General features: G+C 30.6%; 1 protein-coding gene across 4 annotated transcripts; it reads left to right on the forward strand.

The window, feature by feature from the left end:
- Hibch (3-hydroxyisobutyryl-CoA hydrolase) lies at nucleotides 1-26,451 on the forward strand. Of its 4 annotated transcripts, none has more exons than XM_075359762.1 (3): nucleotides 1-149; nucleotides 9,146-10,184; nucleotides 25,940-26,451. In XM_075359762.1, exons 2-3 carry the CDS (start codon nucleotides 9,146-9,148, stop codon nucleotides 26,113-26,115), a joined length of 1,215 nt encoding a protein of 404 aa, XP_075215877.1. In that variant the 5' UTR covers nucleotides 1-149; the 3' UTR covers nucleotides 26,116-26,451. The 4 variants fall into 4 exon arrangements, with proteins under 4 accessions (XP_075215877.1, XP_075215876.1, XP_075215879.1 ...); XM_075359761.1 differs by lacking the exon at nucleotides 1-149 and adding an exon at nucleotides 157-307; XM_075359764.1 differs by lacking the exon at nucleotides 1-149 and adding an exon at nucleotides 157-307 and having other exon boundaries at nucleotides 26,277-26,451.

Genomic DNA, 26,451 nt, shown 5'->3' on the forward strand with positions numbered 1-26,451 from the left:
CACAATAAAATATCACAATACAAGTCGATTGTATTGTGCATTACTAACCTCACTTTCTGAAATTGGTTCGCTCAAGTTAATAGAAGGCGGTCATGTTCTTTAGCAATGTGTGTTTGTAAAAAGTGTTAAGTCATTTGTGATAAGAAAGGGTAAGCGTTTTAACCTTTGTGTTTTTGTTACTAATATAAGGCCTTATTATGTTGGTTTTACAACTATCTACACTGCATATTTGTTCTTTAATTATCAAGTTTAGTTCATTTCAGTTCATTTTTCATTTATCTCATTCATTATGACGCATAAATCCAAGGTAAGCTTGTTTTCCTGTAAATTTGTGATTTGTTCAGTGCAGTTCCTATGAAAGCAGTTTTTATTTTTTAGGTGCTAATAATAACGTTTCGATTTAGTTTTCAATTAAAATACGGGGGGTTTTGTAATGAACTAGTAGATAAGATAAATACAATTAAATCTTGTTTTAGTTTTTTCATATGATTTGGCACCGATAAATGAAAAGTAAAAATCTGTATGAAGAGTTCTATAGAAATCATATTTATTTTTTTACTAATGTTTGAAAAAGCTTGTAGTATTTTTTTAAATATAGAAAGTTTTTGAAACAAAACTGTGGAATTGCCAAATTCTGTACCAGTTTAAAATTCTGTATTATATTTGTGAAAGGTTTTTAACTTTACAATGTATGCACTGAAGTGTATACTGTTGTTAGGGATGGGTCATGAAAGTTGTAGTGAAATAAATAAAAATAGTTATTTCTTTAAAATGTTAAGTAAGTGCAATAGCCAAATTTTAAGGCTAATTGTTCATGAGGTACTCTTGTATTACACTCATTTTAGTTAAGTGTTGGAGTGTGATCATATCATGGACTATGTTGGCCAAAGTTGCCATATCAAAGCTCATGTATAATTATTGCTGGTGTCTAAGACTATTGGTGATGCAACATAGAATTGTTATGCACTAAACTAGAAGCTGTAAAAGCTACTGCCAATTGATAAAATTTCCTGTTATTAATATGTTCTGATATTTTACCTATTAGTCCGAAGAAAGTTTTCAATCAATTTGTAGATCTTAAGAAATGTAAACCATTAGTAGATATTATTTAAAAAGGAAGAAAATTAAGTGGTAAATTCCCAAGATTGTAAAAAATGTCATCCAAACTTAGAAAACTTGTATAACAAACAATGGTAATTCTGAGCACATACTGATAATCTTCAATTTTTTTTACTCAAAAAAAGTAGTAATGTAAAAAAGTAGTAGTAAAAAAGTAAAAATTCACAACAGTAGATATGCTTAGGATGAGAAAAATACAAGATCTAAATGTCAAATAGCAGGTTTGGACAGTGGTTACCAGTGCAAAGTCAAAGTCTGCGCTCATTATCAGTACCCTAGTCAATCAGCAGTCAGTTTTATGAGTAACTCTTCATAGAATGGATGCTAGTCCATTAGATTAAGATTAGTTAGATTAGAGATTAAGGTTAGTTAGAGTTTTTTAAAGAGGGGAATAAACCATAAACTAACGTTAATATTTGTCAGTCAGTCTCTTTGTAAGGGGGTTAACTGCCATACACAAGACTAATAGCACAGAATACATGTTGTAGTCTATGGTGACTATATTTCTGTTTAAATATAAATCTGTTTAAATACCATATGAAATTGTGTTAAGTATTGCAATGTCTTGGTAATTCATTCCTGACCTCTCTCTGTAGAATGGAGATTAGCATTTGAACACTGAACAATTTTCAAAAACTCACAAAACTGATAGCTAATTGACTAGATTATGATAATGTGGTGCAGACTTTGACCAGGCACTTGTTACCCCTTATCCAAACTTGCTTTCCAATATTTAGATCCTGTGTTTTTCTGATCTTAAGCTTACATACTGTGGTACATTAAAATATGAAAAAAAATTGAAGTTGATCAAATAATTGCATAGATTTACCCATGAAAATAAACGTGAGTCTTTCCAAGTACTCTGTAAATCTGTCATGTGAGCATCATGTAAATAGGCATAGCAAATATTGAAATGATGTCAACATTTAAACACAAGTAATCAAATATTTAAATCTTAGTAAACTGAAATGTCAATAAATTGATAAACAAATGATATACACAGTCCATCCCACAGGGAAGGTGATTCATGTAAAATAAAATACAAGACGTTGTTTATTTGACTTTTTATTCAAAATTGGCTCTTTGTGAGTCAGTATATAACTGGAAGCATTGGAAATATTGTTCGAAACAGTTCTGATACTCAACCCTTGAAATTGCCTGCAGCACCATGGTTGTAGCTCTCTGGATATCTGAAATTGTGTCAAAACATTGAAAACACTCAAAATACTGAAAACGCCATGTTTCATCACTTGTTACAATGCAAGACATGAAATCTGGGTCCCTAGCGGCTGATCTTTTCATGTCTCTGCTGTGTTCCACAATTCAATCTTTTTGATCGTCAGTGAGTGAGTGGGACCCACCGGGTTGGTCTAGTGGTGAACGCGTCTTCCCAAATCAGCTGATTTGGAAGCCGAGAGTTCCAGCATTCAAGTCCTAGTAAAGCCAGTTATTTTTACATGGATTTGAATGCTAGATGGTGGATACCGGTGTTCTTTGGTGGTTGGGTTTCAATTAACCACACATCTCAGGATTGGCCGAACTGAGAATGTACAAGACTACACTTCATTTACACTCATACATATCATCCTCATTCATCCTCTGAAGTATTATCTAAATGGTAGTTACCGGAGGCTAAACAGGAAAAAGAAAGAAAGTGAGTGAGTGGGGCACAAAGCGATAACAGATTTTCTTTTTGCCCAAACTTTCAGTTAGAATGTAATGCACAGTTGTTTTAGGAATTCCAGTGATCTCAGTTAACCTGGTAGATGCACAATGATAATTTTGAAGAATTTCAGCCACCTTTTGAACATTTTCTTCTTCTCGAACTGTCAACGATGCTCCGAGACGTGGATTATCTTCAGTACTCTCTCTTCCATCACAAAACACATTGCATACCACTTAAAAACGTTTTTTAGACTCAATGCTTCACTACTATATACAGTTTGTATCATTTTTAAAGTGTCTGTGGCACTTTTACCCAATTTAAAATAAAACTTAATGTTTGCACGTTGCTGCATTGTTCCTTTCACGATCAAAGTTCAAAACATACTGTTAAAGTTTTGGTTATTACAAGCAGATGTGATGCCAGTGCTGTTAAATTTAAAATGGAAGGTAGTCTGAATACCATGCTAGTTAATTCATGCATCTGTTCACAGATCGCATTAGTAGTTAAGTAAATATAAAATCAGTTGCCTTTCAGTGGGACGGACTGTGTATGAAAAGAAATTAGAAACACTGATATTCAAAAAATTTTCTCACCATAAAAAAACAGTTGATTCCTGAGCAATCAGGAATATCTTAATTTTAAATCTAAATCTTGTAAAATCGATTTTTTCCTTAAGCAAAGATGGCAAATGATTTTTACAATTTAACATAGAGTTCTCCTTTCTTAACTTTTTACTCCCTATTCTGACAAAGTAAGAAAGTTTTGACGTAGAATTCAGTTATTAAAAACATGATCTTGTATTGCTGCAAATATGTAGTTTAAATTTGTTGATTCAAGTTATGCTTGATATAAATCATTTTATATGTAAATAAGCATTTTAATACCTCTAGAATTTTTAATAGCTATTTGCATTATCAATTTCTTCCATTATTGAAGAAGATTTTTTTTGTAATTGGATTTTTTATTTCCTTCTGTGTAGAATTCCCCCAATATCACTGAAAGAGAGCAAGGGCTTAAAATAACCAAAGTAGACTGTAATGAGTGAACCCTTATCAATTAGTATAAGTGAAACAGTCATTTTTAGTTTCCTAAGTAATTCCATATAGAACTTATTTTAGAAAAAAGTATTTGTGTATGTGATATAAAGTTTTATCTACGGCAGTATTCAAAAACTTAACTTCTTCCATGTTCTTAAACCTTCCCTTGTCTGAGCTATCCTTTTCCTCTACAATGACGCTCATATTTATTCCTGAACTATTTTAAATTAATTTACTGGCTGAAGATTATTCTTTTAATTTATAAAATGAATTAATGTATGAAAGTGCAAGGGGAAATAATTTTAAAAATATAGTGGACAGAACAAAAATTTCTACAAAACTTTTTTATTGTTTTATCACCTTTGAATTTTCAGTATTAATCAGAGCATATTATATAGCATAGAACTAAAAAAAATAATTCACATTTTTAGCATTCATGCTGATAGCAGTTCAATCCATACTAATAAATAAATGTGATATATATATATTACAAAGGAATATGAAAAAGTACTATATTACATAAATTTAACTTTTGATAACATAATATTTACTCTGATAAGCAAAATTCTTAATAAATCCAATATAATTATTGTTTAATTTTAATAACTTTTAAAAAGTAAAGTATTGTTGTGGTTAGTTGTTGGTTCAGAAGGATTTAGTCTACAATTAATAAATTGATTAAAGAAAAATTAACTCGCATCTTGCTTTATCTTTAGCCATCCATACATTCAATTATTTCTGGCTCACATTGGGATTATTTTCGGCATGCATGTCTATTTTAAAAAGTACCTTTTTTCTGAAAAATTTATTATCATGTTTTACAATGATTTACTCATTGAATTTAAGATCTGACTTATTACAACAAAAAGGAAAAAATGTGTCATGTGAATACTTGAAAAGTGATATTTTTTCTTATTCTCAACTACATGTGATATCAAGATCAAGGGATTGTATCCTCTTTTTTTTCATTCCCCTAAATCTCAAACCAGGAATTTGATTTACAGAGATTTTATGATACCTTAAATAATGTAATGATTGAGTAATAAATCTGATAGTGACCAGCTAAAGCCAGGTATTTAAGCTAATCAGCTTATAAGAATGATTTAACCAGTTGCAGAAAATTAGGAGTCATTTAAATCATTTTTTTTTTTTTTTTGTCTTCAGTCATTTGACTGGTTTGATGCAGCTCTCCAAGATTCCCTATCTAGTGCTAGTCGTTTCATTTCAGTATACCCTCTACATCCTACATCCCTAACAATTTGTTTTACATATTCCAAACGTGGCCTGCCTACACAATTTTTCCCTTCTACCTGTCCTTCCAAAATTAAAGCGACTATTCCAGGATGCCTTAGTATGTGGCCTATAAGTCTGTCTCTTCTTTTAACTATATTTTTCCAAATGCTTCTTTCTTCATCTATTTGCCGCAATACCTCCTCATTTGTCACTTTATCCACCCATCTGATTTTTAACATTCTCCTATAGCACCACATTTCAAAAGCTTCTAACCTTTTCTTCTCAGATACTCCGATTGTCCAAGTTTCACTTCCATATAAAGCGACACTCCAAACATACACTTTCAAAAATCTTTTCCTGACATTTAAATTAATTTTTGATGTAAACAACTTATATTTCTTACTGAAGGCTCGTTTAGCTTGTGCTATTCGGCATTTTATATTGCTCCTGCTTCGTCCATCTTTAGTAATTCTACTTCCCAAATAACAAAATTCTTCTACCTCCATAATCTTTTCTCCTCCTATTTTCACATTCAGTGGTCCATCTTTGTTATTTCTCCTACATTTCATTACTTTTGTTTTGTTCTTGTTTATTTTCATGCGATAGTTCTTGCGTAGGACTTCATCTATGCCGTTCATTGTTTCTTCTAAATCCTTTTTGTTCTCGGCTAGAATTACTATATCATCAGCAAATCGTAGCATCTTTATCTTTTCACCTTGTACTGTTACTCCGAATCTAAATTGTTCTTTAACATCATTAACTGCTAGTTCCATGTAAAGATTAAAAAGTAACAGAGATAGAGAACATCCTTGTCGGACTCCCTTTCTTATTATGGCTTCTTTCTTATGTTCTTCAATTGCTACTGTTGCTGTTTGGTTCCTGTACATGTTAGCAATTGTTCTTCTATCTCTGTATTTGAACCCTAATTTTTTTAAAATGCTGAACATTTTATTCCAGTCTACGTTATCGAATGCCTTTTCTAGGTCTATAAACGCCAAGTATGTTGGTTTGTTTTTCTTTAATCTTCCTTCTACTATTAATCTGAGGCATAAGATTGCTTCCCTTGTCCCTATACTTTTCCTGAAACCAAATTGGTCTTCTCCTAACACTTCCTCCACTCTCCTCTCAATTCTTCTGTATAGAATTCTAGTTAAGATTTTTGATGCATGACTAGTTAAACTAATTGTTCTGTATTCTTCACATTTATCTGCCCCTGATTTCTTTGGTATCATTACTATAACACTTTTTTTGAAGTCTGACGGAAATTCCCCTTTTTCATAAATATTACATACCGGTTTGTATAATCTATCAATCGCCTCCTCCCCTGCACTGCGCAGTAATTCTACAGGTATTCCGTCTATTCCAGGAGCCTTTCTGCCATTTAAATCTTTTAATGCTCTCTTAAATTCAGATCTCAGTATTGTTTCTCCCATTTCATCCTCCTCAACTTCCTCTTCTTCCTCTATAAAACCATTTTCTAATTCATTTCCTCCGTATAACTCTTCAATATATTCCACCCATCTATCGACTTTACCTTTCGTATTATATATAGGTGTACCATCTTTGTTTAACACATTATTACATTTTAATTTATGTACCCCAAAATTTTCCTTAACTTTCCTGTATGCTCCGTCTATTTTACCAATGTTCATTTCTCTTTCCACTTCTGAACACTTTTCTTTAATCCACTCTTCTTTCGCCAGTTTACACTTCCTGTTTATAGCATTTCTTAATTGCCGATAGTTCCTTTTACTTTCTTCATCACTAGCATTCTTATATTTTCTACGTTCATCCATCAGCTGCAATATATCGTCTGAAACCCAAGGTTTTCTACCAGTTCTCTTTATTCCGCCTAAGTTTGCTTCTGCTGATTTAAGAATTTCCTTTTTAATATTCTCCCATTCTTCTTCTACATTTTCTATCTTATCTTTTTTACTCAGACCTCTTGCGATGTCCTCCTCAAAAATCTTCTTTACCTCCTCTTCCTCAAGCTTCTCTAAATTCCACCGATTCATCTGACACCTTTTCTTCAGGTTTTTAAACCCCAATCTACATTTCATTATCACCAAATTATGGTCGCTATCAATGTCTGCTCCAGGGTAAGTTTTGCAGTCCACGAGTTGATTTCTAAATCTTTGCTTAACCATGAAATAATCTATCTGATACCTTGCAGTATCGCCTGGCTTTTTCCAAGTGTATATTCTTCTATTATGATTTTTAAATTGGGTGTTGGCAATTACTAAATTATACTTCGCGCAAAACTCTATAAGTCGGTCCCCTCTTTCATTCCTTTTGCCCAGCCCGTATTCACCCACTATATTTCCTTCCTTGCCTTTTCCAATGCTTGCATTCCAATCTCCAACTATTATTAAATTTTCATCTCCTTTTACGTGTTTAATTGCTTCATCAATCTCTTCGTATACACATTCCACCTCATCATCATCATGGGCGCTTGTAGGCATATAGACGTTAACAATCGTTGTCGGTTTAGGTTTTGAATTTATCCTTATTACAATGACTCTATCGCTATGCGTCTTGAAATACTCCACTCTCCTCCCTATTTTCTTGTTCATCACGAAACCTACTCCTGCCTGCCCATTATTTGACGCTGAGTTAATTACTCTAAAGTCACCCGACCAAAAGTCGCCTTCCTCTTCCCACCGAACCTCACTAATTCCTACTATATCCACGTTTACCCTATCCATTTCCCTTTTTAAATTCTCTAGCCTACCAACCTTTTTTAAGCTTCTAACATTCCACGCTCCGACTCGTAGAATGTTATTTTTTACTTTTCTGGTGACCCCTTCCTTAGTAGTCCCCACCCGGAGATCCGAACGGGGGACTATTTTACCTCCGGAATATTTTACCAAGGAAGGCGCCTCCATTATTACTTTTGAAAATGCAGAGCCACATTTTCTTGGAAAAAAAAACAGCTGTAGTTTTCCATTGCTTTCAGCTGCGCAGTACTCAGAGGACTGAGTGATGTTGATATGGCCGTTTAAGTCATTGTGACTTACGCCCCTAAGAACTACTGAAAGAGCTGCTGCCCTCTTTCAGGAATCATTCCTTAGTCTGGCTCTCAACAGATACCTCTCCGATATGGTTGCACCTTCGGTCCAGCTACTCTGTATCCCTGAGCACTCAAGCCCCCTCACCAACGGCAAGGTCTCATGATTCATAGAGGAGGTTAAATCATTATAAACATTAAAATAAAGACCCTAGCAGAGTCCTGGGAATGCTTGTTAAGTTTAACTATTTAGAGGCTGTAATGTATGGAAACACCATGAATGTATAAAAACACTTTGTGTAATTAATTGTAAGATTTCAACAACGTATTTAGGAAAATTATTCTAATATTATATTGTTCAAATTTAGAAATTATTATAGAATGATCAGAAAGAAAAAAACCTTACTCAAGTCAACAAGAATTCTAATGGCCTTTAATTTAGCTTCCAGCCAGTTTATTATTCTAACTCAATTCTGCACTTGCTGAGGTAATTGAAAACTTTAAATCAAATTACCTTTACTCAGTATTTTAAATTTTAAGTAAAACATAAGTCTATTAATAAAAATATTTTTCAGAAACTTTAAAAAACAGGAAGAATTGATATTGGTATATTATTTCTATTTTTGACCTTTTTTTAAAAACTTGAAAAATTTTAGCAAATTTTAAATGATCAGAAAATAGTTGGTTATTAATAATTATTTTCTGAAAGCAGAAAATTAATATAAATTTTTCTGAAGCAGTAATTATAGATACTGAAATATTATAAAGATATGTAACACTTCAAATTCTTAATTTTTAGTTCAAATACATTTAGCGAGGTTTTATTTCTTGACATTGCTCACAGATAAGACCTCTTTCTTTGAACTAGTTTCAGTGGTTGAGGGATTATAATTGTAAATAACTTAATTATACCTATAAAAGTCTGTTAATCGACTGAAATAATTATACAGTAATTATAATCTGGCAGCCGCTTGAAACTTATACATTTTTATTTGATTTTCTAATTTAAATACTTTTATAACTTTCCATGAATCAGTTTTTTTTTTAATAGATAATAAAATATTATTTTAAATTATTTTTCAGATGTTATTCAACAGATTATTTCCTTGGGCATTAGAGTATCAAGTTTTAAGAACCTCAAATATTTTAAATTCTGAGACGCCTTTGTTCATAGTAAAATCAAGAATGATGTCTACTACAGAAACTGATGTCGTATTATATGAAACTATAAATAAAAAAGGGATTATGACTTTGAACAGACCTAAAAGATTGAATTCTGCCAATTTAGCTGTTGTTAAAAGTGTTTTAAATAAATTAATTGAATGGGAAAATAAAGTTGAAATGGTAATCATAAAAGGTGAAGGTAGAGCTTTTTGTGCTGGTGGTGATGTTGTGAGTATCACAAAACCAGGACCACAAAATCATTATATTACAAAAGAATTTTTTAGAACAGAATATACTATGAATGGTTTTATTGGTCAGTTTCCTGTACCATATGTTGCATTAATAGATGGTATCACGATGGGAGGAGGAGTAGGCCTATCTGTACATGGTCTTGCCAGAATTGCTACAGATAAAACTTTGTTTGCTATGCCCGAAACGTTGATAGGTTTATTCCCTGATGTTGGTGTTAGTCATGTGTTGTCAAAAATGCCAAATCAGTTAGGACAATATTTAGCATTGACAGGTCATCGATTGCAAGGAATAGATGTTGTTAAAGCAGGTATCGCTACTCATTTTACAAAAAGTGAAAATATTCCAAATCTTTTTAAAGGCCTTGTTGAACTCAAAGAACCTAAAAAAAATTTACATGAATATTTATCAAATAATACAGAAGATGTAAGTCAAATTGAATTTAGCCTAAAGCCACATTTAGAATTAATTGAGAAGTGTTTTTCTGCCCCAACTGTTGAAGAAATTTTCGAAAGATTAAAAGATGATGGATCAGCATTTGCTTTAAAAACATTAGAAACATTAAAAAAGATGTCTCCGATTTCAATGAAAATAAGTCGAAAGTTAGTGGAAATGAATAAAAATAAAACCCTTGAGGAATGTGTCACAATTGATAATAGGTTATCTGCAGCAGCCGTTGAGGCAAGAGTATCACCTGATTTCTTTGAAGGTAAGCCACATTCTCTTAAAAACATGAAACTTTGTCTTGGGTTATTTAACAGATACAGAGAAAAACATTTAACATGAAAAATAGATAACACAAAGTATCATTTACCTTAAATATTACTCACATCATGACCAATACTGCTATTTAGCAGTTGTAATTATGAAGGTTTACCAAAGAAAGTTTATTAACTCTAGGAGATTTTTATTTATTTATTTTTACTATTTATTAATTAAATTTGTCATATATTCATGCATAAATATTTGATTGTACAATAAATCAATCATTTTAGAAATGGGTAGTTTGCCCAATCTTATCTGGATGATTCAAGTTAGTCATGATAAAACCTTGATGACTGCAGGATCATAAAATATGCAGTTAATTATAATAAAAGTAATATTTAAATAATATTGATTGCAACCATCTAAGTTGCAGCCAATATTATTTAAATAGATTAGTTTAAGACTTAAAAAACTGTATGAAATAATAGTAAAGAAGCTATATGAAGATACCAAATAAGTAAAATAAGTACAAAGAAAGATTTTATTTTATAAAGATGGAAGTGATTTATAAAGTTAAGATGTGCTTGCTAATTTATTCTCTCTACAGGAATTACTTAATTTTATTATTTTTATAGTTTTTTTTTATGTTGCTGAGGATTAAGTAATGAAAAAATAACACTCTTGTTGAAAATCAAACTCACTAAATAAAATAGCCAGTTGGAACAGTGGAATGGATGGTCTTTTTAATTACTATTACTTAAAAACTCATCAACAAAATAATATTGTGGAAGAAAATCTTTTATTTAAATAAATTGGTGGAAAGATCTGTTAAAAAGATTGGTAATTTAATAAAAATAGCAATTGAAATTTAGTAACGCATTTTGTTGTAACTAGGTCCTTATAAATCATTAAGATGATTTTACTTACAAGCCAAAGTTACACATGTATGCTTTGCACACTTGGTTATGTAAAATAATTTAATTTTCCGGTTTATAGAAGTGGATATATATATTTTTTTAAGTAAATGTAGTGTTTTTTTAAGTAAATGTGTCACAAATATAAATGAATGATAACACAAATAATTTAAGATAGTGTGGTTATAATAATTAATTAGATCTGTGCTCATGTCAATACCTTTTCTACCTAGTTGTAGTAATTGTCTTTTCTTAATTTTCATTTATGGGGTTTATTCACCTACAAAAGTATTACAATATAAACATATTGTCGCATGTTTGTGGCTCGATCTGGATATTAAGAAATTAACAATTAAGATTTTATAAAATTACAATTTATTAGTTTAAGAACATCAGTAAAATAAGACAAATCAATAATAGTATATGGACTGTTTTTTACTTCCTTGTACGAAGTAAGGGAATATTGTGATCAAGAAACATTTTAGTTTCTAGCTTTCAACAGAAATATCCATTTTGACTAGTTTCAGTTTGACATACATTGGTTCGAGTCAGACTTCATCTCCCTTTTTTAACTTTTTTTTTTAATTTAAATATATTGATTTATTAATAATTCTTAACTTCTCAATGTAAAAAAAGTTGTAACAATGAATAAAAATTCAATAATAACAAAAAAAAAGAAAAAATATCAGAACTTTTTAATAAAATAAAATTTGATGTACTTTTCATTTAAAAAAAAATGTGTAAATGTAATTTAATAGGCATACAAGGAAGTCATGTGTTGTCTACATAAGATATTATTTCAACCACTGATCGTGCATCTAAGTAAACAAGATAGGCGGGAGCCAGGTCTGTTTGTCGTGTAATTACGCTCTCCCCCCCCCCCCCCCCCCAGCACTACCTTTGTGACTGCTGGCTCCATTTATTCAGTCTGAGCCAAGCTATGGGCAATTAAACATGGCCACTATGATCGATTATCCCACCAAGTGTAAGTTGCGAAGTGTGATATGTTTTCTGCAAGCAGGAGGATGTAGCACTACTGAAATCCATCGCAGAATGAGCCTAGTGTATGGTGAAAACTTTATGAGTGATGGTAGTGAACAAGAATGGTGTAGGAAATTTAAAGAAGAGCGAAAGGACATCTATGACGAAGGTGGGCAAGGATGCAAGTCTGTTGCTACTGTACGCCTGGTTGAGTGTGTTGATGATTTTGTCCGCGAGAAATGGAGGTTTACGATAAGTGAACTTTCTGGAGAAATTCTAGAAATTTCAAGGTCTTTTCTATATACAATTATGACTAAAGGCCTAGGATACCAGAAACTGTGTGCATGTTTGAATCCCAAAAATATTGAGTGACAATCACAAAATGCAGCGAATGGATCAGCCTTAATGTTTCTCACCATTATGATAATCTGGAGGAAGAGTTTTTTAAGTCTATCGTTACTAGCGATGAGACTTAAATCCAATATGACAATCCAGAAACCAAAGAACAGTCTAAGCCAGCAGTTGGCCACCAAGAATGCATTGACATGCCACAAACAGGTAATTCAACATACTGGACATTGAGCGTGCCACTAAAATAAAAACAGAAAATCTATTATATATTAAGACATTTTTATTTGACTATAATAATACATGATGTATAAAACACAATATAAAAAATTGCAATATTTAAACATTAGTAACTCCCTTGAGGTTCAATTTTGGAAGCTAACATCAATTTTTGGTTCATAGTTTGAAGTTTTTAATTTTATGCCCATTTCCAAATTTTCTTCAGTTAAATGATTTGGTACGGGTTTATAATATATTTCATAATTGAGAATGCTGGTCACAGTAGTAGTACGTTGTACCGAGAACAAAAATATATATTTAAACATGTGTGAGTGCTAAGTGTCCACAGACTCTTTTAAATTTTGAAAATGTAAAAAAACCTTTAAATTCAATGTCTTTCTTAAAAATCTTCTTTTATTCAACAAAAGAAGCCACATTGTAACAAAATTTCATGTAATTGTAATATATTTTGCTTTTTGTCTTTAAGATTTTTGTTTAAATAATTTAAATGCTGTGTAAGGTCAGCTAAAAACATTAAATTAAAAGTCCACATGTCATTATCTAAATCAGAACATTTTTCACCCATTTCCGTTAAAAATATTTTTACTTCATTTAAAAGATTGATAACTTTTCCTCTACTTAACTGCTGAACTTTATTATATAAGATAAGATATCCATACTGTGATTCAATTTCCTCCAACAATAATTTAAATTTTCCGAGAGACAGAAGACTCTTATTGATAAACATATTTTTTGTTTCCTAACATGCAATACATGATTTTAATCTGTTTTTTGATGCCGAAAACAAATATGAACTCAGAATCTTTCTACACCCACCATTTTTGAAAATTTTTTAAATTTTAATTAAAGGAGTTTTTTCATTTTTCAACATATAGAGCATTTTAAGCTCCTATATTATATTTTGTTAGCTCATTTTTTATTATTTAACTTTGTTAACATAATTTGTATGCCATAAATAAACAATACTAGACAGAGAATTAAATCATATCATAGTTACATATTATGATAGCGTATCTAATACTGAAAAGTGAACCTTCATGGACAAGATTAATCATGTCTGTGCTGGTCAAAACATGTAGCTGAAAACACAGCTGTATTGTTTGTATTAAGTACTGGATTTAGGAATGAATTAATTTTGTTCAGTCTTATTGCTGTCTTAAGTTTAACAGTGCAGTGTCATAATACCTCGAAATTTTGTAAATGATGTGGATGCTTTTCTCATGTATGTGGTAAGTTTACCGTAAAATCAGATAGAAAAAACATTACACCTTTAATTAAAAAAGCATATCATTTGTACTTTCAATGTAAAATTGGTGATCAGGATAAGATGTGGGTTCCCGATATACCATGCACTAATTGTTCTGTATATTTAAGAGGATGGCTGAAAGGTACACGGTAAGGCTTTGCCATTTGGTCTACCTATGGTTTGGCTTGAACCAAAGGATCATGTAACCGATTTACTTTTGTTTAACAAGTGTGTCTGGAATTTCTAAAAAATCTAAACATACTGTAAAATATCCTTCATTGCAATCTGCAATCAGACCTGTATCTGACAGTGAAGTTATTCCAGTTCTGGAGCCACCTGTGAATGTATGTTTTGAAAGCAGCGATGAAGAATCGGGCAGTACTGAAAAAGAAAAGAATGATTTTTATTTTGAATTATATCTTCCAATAAGCCACATCTTATATCACAAGGTGGATTAAATGACTTGGTTAGGGATTTAAATTTATCAAAATATTAAGCTGAACTATTAGGATCAAGACTGCAATGTTGCAATTTACTTTAAAAAAAAAAATACAAAAATTTCAGGCCTTCAAAGTCGACAAAAAGAACTTTCTCGGTACTTTATTGTTGAAAATAATTTGGTTTATTGCACAAATATTGATGAGCTTATGCTGCACTTAGGACAAGTTCATAAACCTGAGGACTGGCGCCTTTTCATAGATTCATCCAAGTATAGTTTAAAAGTACTACACAGTGATAACAAATATCCTTCGATAGCAATTGCTTATGGTATTAATTTGAAAGGAGACATATGATGTGATGAAATATGTTCTTGAAAAAAATAAATTATAAAAAACATAGCTGGTCAACATGTGAAAGTTATAGCTATTTTGTTAGGCATGCAGTTAGGCTATACATGTATACTACTGTATAGTAGGCTGTAGGCTGTACATGTGTTTTCTTTACAAATGGGACAACAGAGCTAGAGATAAACATTATGTTAGCAAAGAATGGAAGAAACAAGATAACTTAACTGCAAATGGGAAAAATATTATTAATGAGGCCTTAGTTGAACCCAAAAAACCCTCTCACCATATCAAGCTAGGACTAATGAAAAATGTTGTAAAAGCAATGAAGAAGGATAGGCCCGGATTTTTGTACATCAAGCAGAAATTTCCGAATGCAAGTAAAGGAAGAATTAAAGAAGGAATATTTGTTGGTCCATATTTGTTGATCAGTTGGTCAAAGATGATGTATTTAATTCAGTGTTAAATGATGTAGAAAGTGCAGCTTGGGCTTGATTTAAAGATTTGCAAAAAGTTAATCGGCAAACAAAAATCCAACAATTACCACAATATTATTAATCAACTTCTTATTTCATACAGAGCTATGGGATGTAATATGTCTTCAAAAATATATTTCCCCACTCGCATTTGGATTTTTTCCCGAACAACCTATGGCCATGCAAAATTATAAATGTTACAGATTTTAACTATATTTTACCTTAATTTTTTTGAAGTGTAATTTATTTAAAACTAAGGTGAGAGAAAAATTGTATTTAAAGATCTGTAATGTACGCAAAAAACCAATTCAAGAAATAAAATTTTTTTTTATCTATCAGTGTAATTTTTGTCACGGTTGAAACAATGTCTTTAAATTTTCTGTTAAAAATATTAGCACACAAACTCTCTTGGTGAATAACACAATGAAAAGATATTATTGCTCAAGATATTTTTCAAACAATGAAATGAAACCATTATTTTTGCTGATCATTGCAGCCACCCCATCAGTTGTAATAGAAAATATCTTATTCTTGATGTTGTCATATTTATTTATGCATTTTACAACACAGTCCAAAATATCCTTTGCTGTTGATGTATTATACATTGATGAAACAGCCCACACTTATCAATGATAGTTATATAATATTATTTCTATTTGTGCTCTCGTCCAAAGATCAACTAATATCATCACATTTCCTAAAGTTATTTTCAAATTGTTGATTTATATTTTCATTCATGATATTTGTTCCTCATTCAACAGTTCGAGCAGATAAAGGGATCTTTTTAATTTTCAGTAAAATTTCATTTTTATTTGGAAAACTACAATAAAGATGTTTAGATATCCTTAAGAATGTTTCTTTTAAGAACTCTCCATCTATGAATGGTTTTCCATTTTAGCAGTGCAGTATGAAGCTGAAAAACTTGACTTCTTGATTTTATTATCTTTTTGCATAAAATATGTAATGAGTTTGTTTGATGTTCACAGTTGTAAACCTTCTGTTTTAAGTATTCTTTTCTTTCTTCTGCATTTAAATGAGATCGTTCCTTATGTTTTGTATCGTAATGTCTCATAACACTTGAAATACGTGTTATAATTGTTTCTAAACACAAACAACACATACTCCTTGTCTAATGAAACCATAATTTATTTTTCAGTTCCCTTGAAATAGTCGAATTCTTTTTGGTCTTGACATTGTTTTGTTCTTAAAAAAAAATTTAAATAAAACACCCAAACTAAAGGAAAACTCGTAGTATGAATGAATGAAAACTCATAAGTAGTATGAATGTTAAACATTTGTTAAATTAACTGAGTTAAGTAAAAACAAACCTTATGTTTGAATTGTAATAGAAAACACCTAAATAAAAACTTTGATAAATGCCGGGTAAAAATATTGATAAAAATCTATTGCTTTAGATATTACATCATTTGATGCATTTTGTGGGTTTGATAGTCCAAATTAAACAGTGATAATGTAAAAGAATGATAAAATAAATGAGGTAATCGCGAATATTTACAACATCAAACCAATGTGATAATACATTTGTAGACAAACTATCACATGCATTGCTCACAGATTTAACTAATTATTAAATTTTGCTATATTCCCATCTCTTTCTTTGTCGTCGTCCATCTCACTGACTGGTAGCTAGTGAAGCATGCTACGAATGCAAGCAGCTGTATACATATAGGTTACGACTCAGCTCATTCTAGCCGAGTGCTGGACAGTGGTGCTTGACTCACAAACACCCACACATTTCCAAAAATAAAGTATCAAAAATTTTAATAAATTGTCACTGTCGAGGCGTCCCACCTACTGACACGTGTGGCATAGGTTGCTGACTGCTGGTTTAAGCAGTGGATGCACACGGCTTCAAACAGCTGAAAAAGTTAAAACAGACACTGAGCAACAGGAAAACAATGGCTACAGTTTTTTTGACCATAAAGGTGTCTTATTGGTAGACTTTATGGAGCAGAGACAACAATAACAAAGGCAGTTTTTATTGTGAATCTTTACGTCACCTCTGCAGAGCGATCCAGAACAAACAAAGAGGCATGCTCTCTCTGGCGTGGTTTTGATCCATGACAATGCACTGTGCCAACGTGATGCCAGACCTCAAATAATTCAAGTGGAAAGTTTTTGATCATCCACTGTATAGTCCAGACCTAGCACCTAGCGATTTTCACCTCTTTCAAGAATTGAAGGCATGATTGGGCGGACAACACTTCGCTGCAATGAAGAACCTAAGGCGGCTGTCAAGACATACCCTACCTCACTGACAGCAGACTTCTTTAAAGAGGGCATTGGAAAGCTGGTGTCACGATACTACAAATACCTCAATCGTTTTGGTAATTATGTAGAAAAATAAGTTAGATACTACTCAACTTTAAGTAATAAAATCATTTTGTTATGTCGGTGTGTCTTTTTTTATAGCCCATCGGAGGTTGAAAAAAAAACAGCTCTTGTAGTTACAACAATAATATGCAATTAACAATAATAATGATAGTAATAAATGTCAATAATAAAAAAACAAAAATAGAACTTTTTTTAAGGACAACATTTATTTACAGGTAGTTAAATGATAAGAACCAGAATTCAAGTTCAATTGACAAAAGACACTTTAATGACTGCTAATATTTAGGCCTTTAACAACTGGTATTGTATTACAATGAAGATAAGATGAGTCTAAAGTTCTTTCAACACCTTTCCTGTTCGCAAATAAAACTATCCTATAGTTTATGAATGAATTGAATACTTTATCCTTTTCACTAATTGTCTATCAGTAACTGACTGAACAACTTCCTGCATTCACCCACTGTCCATCTGGAATGCTTGTGATTTCACTTCAGTTGTGTCGAATTTTTATGTACTAGATACTTGTTTCTTCAATGACTCGCTTAATACTCTCCTTTCCTGGAGTATTTATACTCGTATCGTTTTGGCCTGCAGAACCAGACACAAATTCCTTAACTGTTGAAACATGAGAATTATTGACCGCGTTATTACATTTTCCCATAAATTTTCAATGAAAATCTGCTGCAGGTGTGTCGTTGGCAGTATTACAAAGAACAATTGTTAAATGGACCTGTTAGCCTTAGAAAACGGATCCCTTCTGAATTCCTTTCATTCTTATTTTCTACTGCTTTCTCCTTAATTGGCAGGATATTTGTTACTCAGGTCTGTTATACTGCTCTTGTTACAATGTTTCATTATAGGTAGTTTTTTTTTTAGTGTGATTGACTGAAGACCCTGTGAAGCAACATTTTGCATTCCTTTCCCTTTTTTTCTCTTTTTTTAGGATGTTTTCTTTCTCGATCTTCATATATATCTTCAATAGTTGTTCATTTTTTCACTTTGCTTTGCCTTCTCTCTTCTGATTAGATGTTAGTTTCTTTATTCTTTTTCTTACAACCCTGATCGAAATCTTGTGTTATTTTTTTGAATATTGTTCTGTCTTGTAGTATTTCTTTGGAAATTTTCATTTCTTCGGTTTTTTAACCATTGAGTTCCATTGTTTTCCATTCTTTTTTATGTAAATGTGGTTGAAGATTTGTTTTATGAGCCTGTTTCATTCACTCATAAGGTAGTCGAAGAATTTGGGTCTTCTTTACTGATGGAGTCTGACATTTTCTCAGTTTCATTGTATTTGTTTTTAAAATACCTTTATTTTTCCTAGGGTTTTATCTCAATATAGCCCATTTTTCCTATTGTACATATTTTACTCAGAAGTAAATTTCCAACTGAAGATACATTATGGCCATTTGATTACCATATTGTAATGCTTGGTTTTGACATTTATTGAGATTTTCATTTTGTTGTAAATAACTTCTGTTGGTTAGTCAGCTAATTTCACTTTTCTCTCATTCTTGTTTGACTTCTTTGTCTAAACCACTGATTTGGATTACTTCTCCCAGATCTAAATTTGTTGAAAATAGTTTTTCCATATTTCATATTTAGGGACTTGAGGGAATCTTTAATGTTGGTCATGAATTCTGTCTTTTTTAAGGAAATTTTTAGCCCTACTTTTTCTGCAAGTTCTTTTAGCTGGTTGACTTGTTCTACTATTGTTTCAAGATTCTCTAAGAAAATTGTAATGTTGGCAAAGTTTCTTTCAAAGTCCAGTTTCTTTCATCTTTTCCCATTCTCTTATTACTGAACAATTAAAAAAAATTTGTGATGAACCACACCCTTCTCATACTGTTTTAATTTTGAATTCCAATGACAGTTCTCTCATGAATTTTTTTCTTTGGATTTTGTGTTAAGAGTTCATTTAGTTACGTTAAATGTTTTGGGAACCACACTGAATTATTTTAGGATATTAAATAATGAGGTTCTGTCTATTAAATGTACAAAGATGGTTACATAGTTTTTATGATGTCTTGTCAATTTTGCCCTTAATGATTTAAGGTTCAATATGGAACCTTATGTTTTTCATATGGTTTTTGTTTTTTGAATCCCCCTATTATTATCCCAGTAGTTTGTCTATGATTTGAATTGAAGTGCTTTTGAGAGAATTTTGTGTGTCACTGGTAAGAGAGAAATCCCTCTATTGTTATTTACATGTATTTTCTCTCCTTTTTAGTATAGTGGATGTATTAGTATGTTTTCCAATCTTGTGGAATTATTTTCAGTTTTCCATACCTCTTGCAGGATTTTCTTCAGTTCTTTGTTTTCCTGATTTATGTGTAATTCTATTTCATTATGTGGTTAGGAGTTTTCAATTTGTGATCTTGAATTTTGGAATCTGATGTTTTCCTCTGGTTTTTGGTTATTTAATAGTTTTTTTTAAGTACATGCTAGAATTTTACAATTAATTTTTTTTTTGTTAAGGCTTAATTTTCCATCTTTCTCCTCAAAACAAAGGCTGTGTGGTTTGTATTTGATAAGTTTACCATAAATATTTTATAGAAATCATGAAGTCGTCTTTAATTTGTTCAAGTTGATTCTTCTCATACTTTCTGTTAGTTTGGATAATTTTGGTTGTTGGTCAGTGGTATGATCTAAATCCTAGATAATTTCTTTGAATTTGAGGAGTACCATTTTCTCCAGACATTTAATCTTTTATTTCTTTGACTGAGAGATTAGCTCACAGTGTTTTATTTATTTTTTATTTTTTAAATTCATTTCCATTTAAGAATGTTCTTTAAATTTCTGTATTTACCATTTCACCACTTACCTTTTTTAACAGTATGTTAATTAAAACATTTCAAAATCAAACAAACTGCTTTACTATTTCAGTAACACTGTTTACAATTAATGAGCAATGGAAAAGTCTTCTATGGGTTTTTAATTGATCTTCACATGGGTAATGTGGAAATAAAATGTTAAGTGAATTTCAGTACTTCTTGTAGATTTGCTTGATATACATTGATATTATGTTTGCTGTGTTTAATGTTTCTTATGACATTGAAGACTGTTAAAAATATAAATCATATAAATTGCAATTTTTTAATTGAATTACAAATATCTATTTATGAAGTAGTAAGAAATCATATCAGATGTTACTCTTTTTATATATAAAAAGTTAATTCATAAGTATATTTAGAACTTCCTGAGAAGCATCTTAAGCCTTCATCTAATATGATTGAAGATTGCATTTCATGTTAGCTTACAAAGCAAGTAGCACAGTAAAAAGAAATGTTGACTTAACAATTAAGGAAAAAACTAGGGGCTGTGGAAGCTTTTGTTTGGCAGGTTTAGTTTTACTCTTATTATACTAAGATTTTAATTCCTGTAAAATAAGTTGGTTTGTAGATGTTTGGAAGATGAGAGGGAGAAAGTAAAATGAGGTTTATTGCAAATAACACAAAAACTATTAATTTTATTAAAAAATATATAATTAGATCGTCTTTAAAGCTTATAAAATTCCCTGAATTTTTAAAATTACTAAATTATAATTTTTTAGTTTGCATGTTTTAACCACCCCGTCATGAAATGTGCATTTCTTTAAGTTTTTCATGATAAGTTTACTAATTAGAAATCTGTAAAAAAAAAGTTTCTAATTAACAAATAAGTTGTATTTTTTAATTTTCTTTTTGTAAATTTAAATTTTGTTTTATTCGTCATTTTATATTTCATAAAATAAAAAAAATATATAATTACTTCATTTATGTTAAAAATTCATAACTAAAAATCACTAAAAAAATAATTATGTTTTTACTTACAACTCATTTTTTTACTAGTTTTTTATAAAAACCCTGAGTTGTTGAAATTATAAATAGAAGCGTCAAATGTATTTACGATCAAGATACCTCATATGACAATCTTACAATGAATTCCCAAAGTTTCTTTCCATCTCCTGAACTTGTTTTCAGATTTCATTCAGTATTCAAATTTCACCTTTCAAAGTAATAGAACCCTCATTTGTAGCATTTTATAGCATGATATTCCTTCTCCTATCCTTCCTTTAGTTTATATAGTTTTAAATCTGATTTTCCTAGTCTGGACAAATAATATCTTAGAACAGTATTACCTCTTAGTTTTGTGTATATATATGTGTGTGTGTGTGTGCATGCACACACACACAGAAATTTTAAACATAGCATATGTGAAAAGTGTTCATTAACCACTTTAGATGCACAGATGATACAATTGTCAGTGGTGACTGTGAGGCCGTGGAGTAGTGATGCTCATTTGACAACTGTGCAACTAGTCCTGGGTATCCCTGTCATGCTTATGGTGCCATCTGTGTATAAGATTGCATCAGTATTTAAGCTAATCTCTTATTTGTGTTAAAATCATAATTATGTAATCATTGTTTCAGGGAAATAATTTTATTAAAATAACTGGTACAATAAAAATTAAATATTAAGTGTTCGTTTAATGAATCTTTGCGTTCAAAGTATGAAGTCTAAGTTTTTTAATAAATAAATTAACAACCCTAAATTATCGTTAAGAAGCTAACAAATTAAAAGTTGAATGGCTTAATGAATATGTTGAAAGTAATTCTTGAAAAGTCAGAATAAAATAAGAATTCAATAAAAATAGATATTTATTTCATCAAGAAAATGGTATAATTTGTGTATTATCATGATGGTCAGGGTGAACGTGGACAGGCACATAGTGATTTTGTTACTGGAAAATGTGGGACAATAAATGCTCCAATATTTAAGATTTAGTACGTTTATTAAATGATGACTGTGAGCAAAAAAAATCAAATCCTTAAGTAAAAATTTTAATTGATTATTTACTATTGGTAGTAAAGTCGAACATTTCTTTGCTTTGGTTCAAGAGATAAATAACGACATGGCAAAATACCAGAAAGTAGGCTGAGTAAAAATTATGCCGTTTCATTTTTAGAAGTAGCTAATACAATAGTAAAAGAAAGAGATGATAAATGAAATTAAAATTGCTGATTCTCTTACCTTAATTATTGATGAAAGTATAGAGATATTTGTACAACAAATTTTTTAATTTTGTATTTTAAATTTAGAAAATCTAATCAATGTAAAATTATTTCTGGTGGAATCACCCAGTTAAAGACCTGTGATTCCTCTTGATCAATCTGTGACAACCAGATTGATTTACAAAAGTTTATTATGATTACTTCTAACAGAATCTCTCAATGCTAACAATGAGGTGAGGGGTGGTTATCAAAACAATTTGCTGTAAAGTCAATAGAGGGCTGCCCATAAAGTAACTTACATTTTGAAATAAAAAACCAACCAAATAAAAAAAATAAATTTTATTATATACACTTGAAAGGGACAATCTCAAACTATTGTTCCACATAGTCACCAATTAAATTGAGGCAATTATCATAACAATGCACAAGCTTTTCAATTCCTTCTCTGTAGAAATTTGTCACCTTAGATTTTTGGCACCCATCTTACACAAAACTTGTTATAACCAAGCTTCCCCGATACAGTTTCTTGCAGTAAACTTCTGAAATTTGAATTTCGTAATCGTAATGCAGCGATTTTCATGAATTTTATTGTTGATTTTCATCGTCAGTTCATCAGTCACAAGGCTAAACTGACCACTGCAGTCCTCATCACGAACGGTGCGGCCATTTTTAAACTGAATGCTATCCTATTTTAGAAAATGGTAGAATTTATATGTGCACAGATGATACCACTGTTTCTGTCTTCTTTGAAGGAAAGTCATGAAAAGATGTATGCAATGTAGCATCATAAGATATATAATTTTTTTTCCCCCTAGTGTGTACATGCAGTCGGTTCAACTAGTGAACAATAAACAACCCCCCATGACCCAATCAGATTCCTGACACCTGTGTTAATTGAACCCCAAATACCAAAGTACATCAGTATCTACTGCATAATATTCAAATCCATATAAAAGCAACTAACTTTTACTAGGATTTGAACCACAGAACCTTCAATTATTAAAGTCAGCTGTTAAACAACTGATTTGTATGAGTTAAACACACTGGACCAGCCTGTGGGTAACGTGAGATAACAAGAAGTTAAAAGCTGGCTCAATAGCCACATCTTAACCATGAATATACATAAAAATAGATTTATGACTTTCTCACTGAGATCAAATATTTTTGCTGTCAATGTTATATTAGCAATTCATCTGCTGGAAAGGAATCACTGGTTTCTTACATAATGACCTAGAAATGCCAAAACCTTTAAGTGTTTGGATGTAATGCTTGATTGAAAGCTTAGTTGTAGACCATAAATCTGCGTACTGAAAGTAGTATTCGTAAATTTTTGTACACTTTCCAAATTTTAAGCCTCATAATTTGAGGAAGACATTATTATTTACAGTTGATTATTATGGTATGATGTTAGGGGATACATTTAAAAACATATTGAAGGTCCTTATAGTCACCCAAAGAATGATAAAGACCATCAAGAAAGAACCTGTTTCTTTTTTATCTTTTGTAACGGTGATTCAAAAATTAGTGATTAATTTAATTAGTGATTTAAAATATTTTAAATCACTTAATATTTTAACAGTGATTTAAAATATTAGATATTTGCCAATGATTTGTTCATTGTGTTAAAAAATATTTTTAATAATTCAAATACTTTTGTTAGGGATTGTAGAAGGTATGTTATAAGGTTCAGAGGCAATGTGGACACTGTAATATAATGTGATTCAGTGCATTATGTTGCATGTATGGTATTTAGAAGTGTAAGATGAAATTGGACATTGTGACAACACACCATAATAATTTACAGCTAATTGCGATATACATATAATTGCAGTGTTTAGTCAGCCTATATACTTCTATTACATTATTTTCAGTCTGTACTTTTTTGTTTTGTAATTTAAACTACATTTTTATTCCAATCAGATGACTATGAATATATAAATTAGGTGTATGTATATATTTGCAAGGTTATGTATTTACATACACACATATGGATGTGTGAGCGTATGTATATGACTAATACCATCAATTTTTTTTTTTTAAATTCAAACCTTATGATTAAAAATTGTGCAATAATAGTAACATTTATAACTTATTTTTTCAGTAGTCTTTATACAATTTATAGTCTGTCAAACTCATTTCCGTACACAGATTATCATTATGAAATATGTTTTTAAATCCAATTTTCTGGACAGAACTATCTCTTCCTTTTGACTCTTTATACTCTCTTTTGTATTATTGAACCGATGTATTAATAACAGTTAGTTTACTAGAATATTTATTGTATATCTAACAAGCTGACAGTTTTTTTTTAGTTGATCTCAATGAAGAGTATTATTTTTATATCTTGGCTTTTAATTAAAAATAACAATGTTTACATTGAGCAATAGATTGCTCAAAGATAAAGCTTGCACTGAATCTTCTTTTGTATATCCTCATTCGAGTGGTATGTGATATTACATAACCTTCACTTATTAACTGCATGCCATGTAAAACCAACTCTACATTAGATTTTTGTTTCATTGCAGTATGTTTATCATGGCTTTATATGCCTTCAGGTCTCATTATAATTTTATGGACATACTGTTCTTTGATCACATCTTTCACATTGTCTTTGTTATGTTTGAATTTGCTAAAAATCACTGCCATTAAAAAGATGTTAAAAGCGTAGTATATAAATGTTGTCAATTTTATCTCAGCTTAGGTTTTTCCCAAACATCAATATATACTTGTTTCCTAATTAATTTAAATAATAAATATTTGTTTTAGCAGTATTTATCACAAAAGTTGCTGAAATTATATTTTGGTAGATTAATTACACTGTGCAACAATGATTTTGCTTCTTGAAATAGTTATAACTGAAATAATTAAAACATAACTGCTTAATGTCAAAAATCTTTAAATTTTATTCCCATCACCCTTAGTTTTCATGAAAAACATTTTTTTTTAATTCATGCCTGAGATGCACAGTGAGGAAAATATTAGCAAAACTTGCTGGGATTCGGTGATCGTGCTTTTTCTATCTTTAATGCAAATGGGGTATGCAGTTAAAAAAATGGTAACAAAACTGATTGCTCTTTAGCACTTAAAAGGTTTTTTTAACTTGATGAGGCAGTCTTTGAGACCATTGAAAGTAAGAAGGTAATGTATGTATATAAAAATTTGGAGGTTATTTGTAGTCAGATTGACTACTAATAAGTTGTTTGAGTTTTTAGATTTTCTACAAGTATATCTAGCAATTGATTAAGCAAGTATCTGAGTAAATTAATTAACATTCTGAAAACAGCACATTGTCTTCAAGGATCATGATCATTGAACACAAGTATTCATATTTTACTGAACTGTAAAATATGAATACTTGTGTTTTGGCTAAAGAAAAGCTGAAATACCCAATTTACAGCTTGTAAGCATTACATTTTTTTTCCAGGTGTTAGAGCACTACTTATTGATAAAGATCAGAATCCAAAATGGAACCCACCTACATTAGAAGAAGTAACTGATGAAATGGTAGATGCCGCATTTAAAGAACTATCTCCAGAAGAAGAACTGAATTTCAAAGAAAGAATTAATCAGTTGAGAGCTAATCTACAATCAAAATTGTGAAAGTTGTCTTTGTATGGAAATCGGTGCTTGAATGTATTTTTTTCCTGTTGAGATAACAGCAATAATATATTTTGAAGTAATTTTATTGTTATAAAATTATAGTATATAATTTTTGTAATAAATGATGGTGTAATAAATGATATTATTGTGGATCATTACAGGGTGTGAGAAATTAACATTAAACAAAAGAATTATAAATTTAATTTTAATTTGGTTAGAAAAAACATGAAGACTTAGAACAAAGCCCAGGAGTAAATACTTTCAGCTACAATTTATTACTTTAGATAATGCATCATTTGTAGAAAAATTATAATAAAAAATATATATTTTTTACAA

This window comes from Lycorma delicatula, chromosome 3 (genome assembly GCF_047948215.1).
Source record: "Lycorma delicatula isolate Av1 chromosome 3, ASM4794821v1, whole genome shotgun sequence".
NCBI classification, from domain to species: domain Eukaryota; kingdom Metazoa; phylum Arthropoda; class Insecta; order Hemiptera; family Fulgoridae; genus Lycorma; species Lycorma delicatula.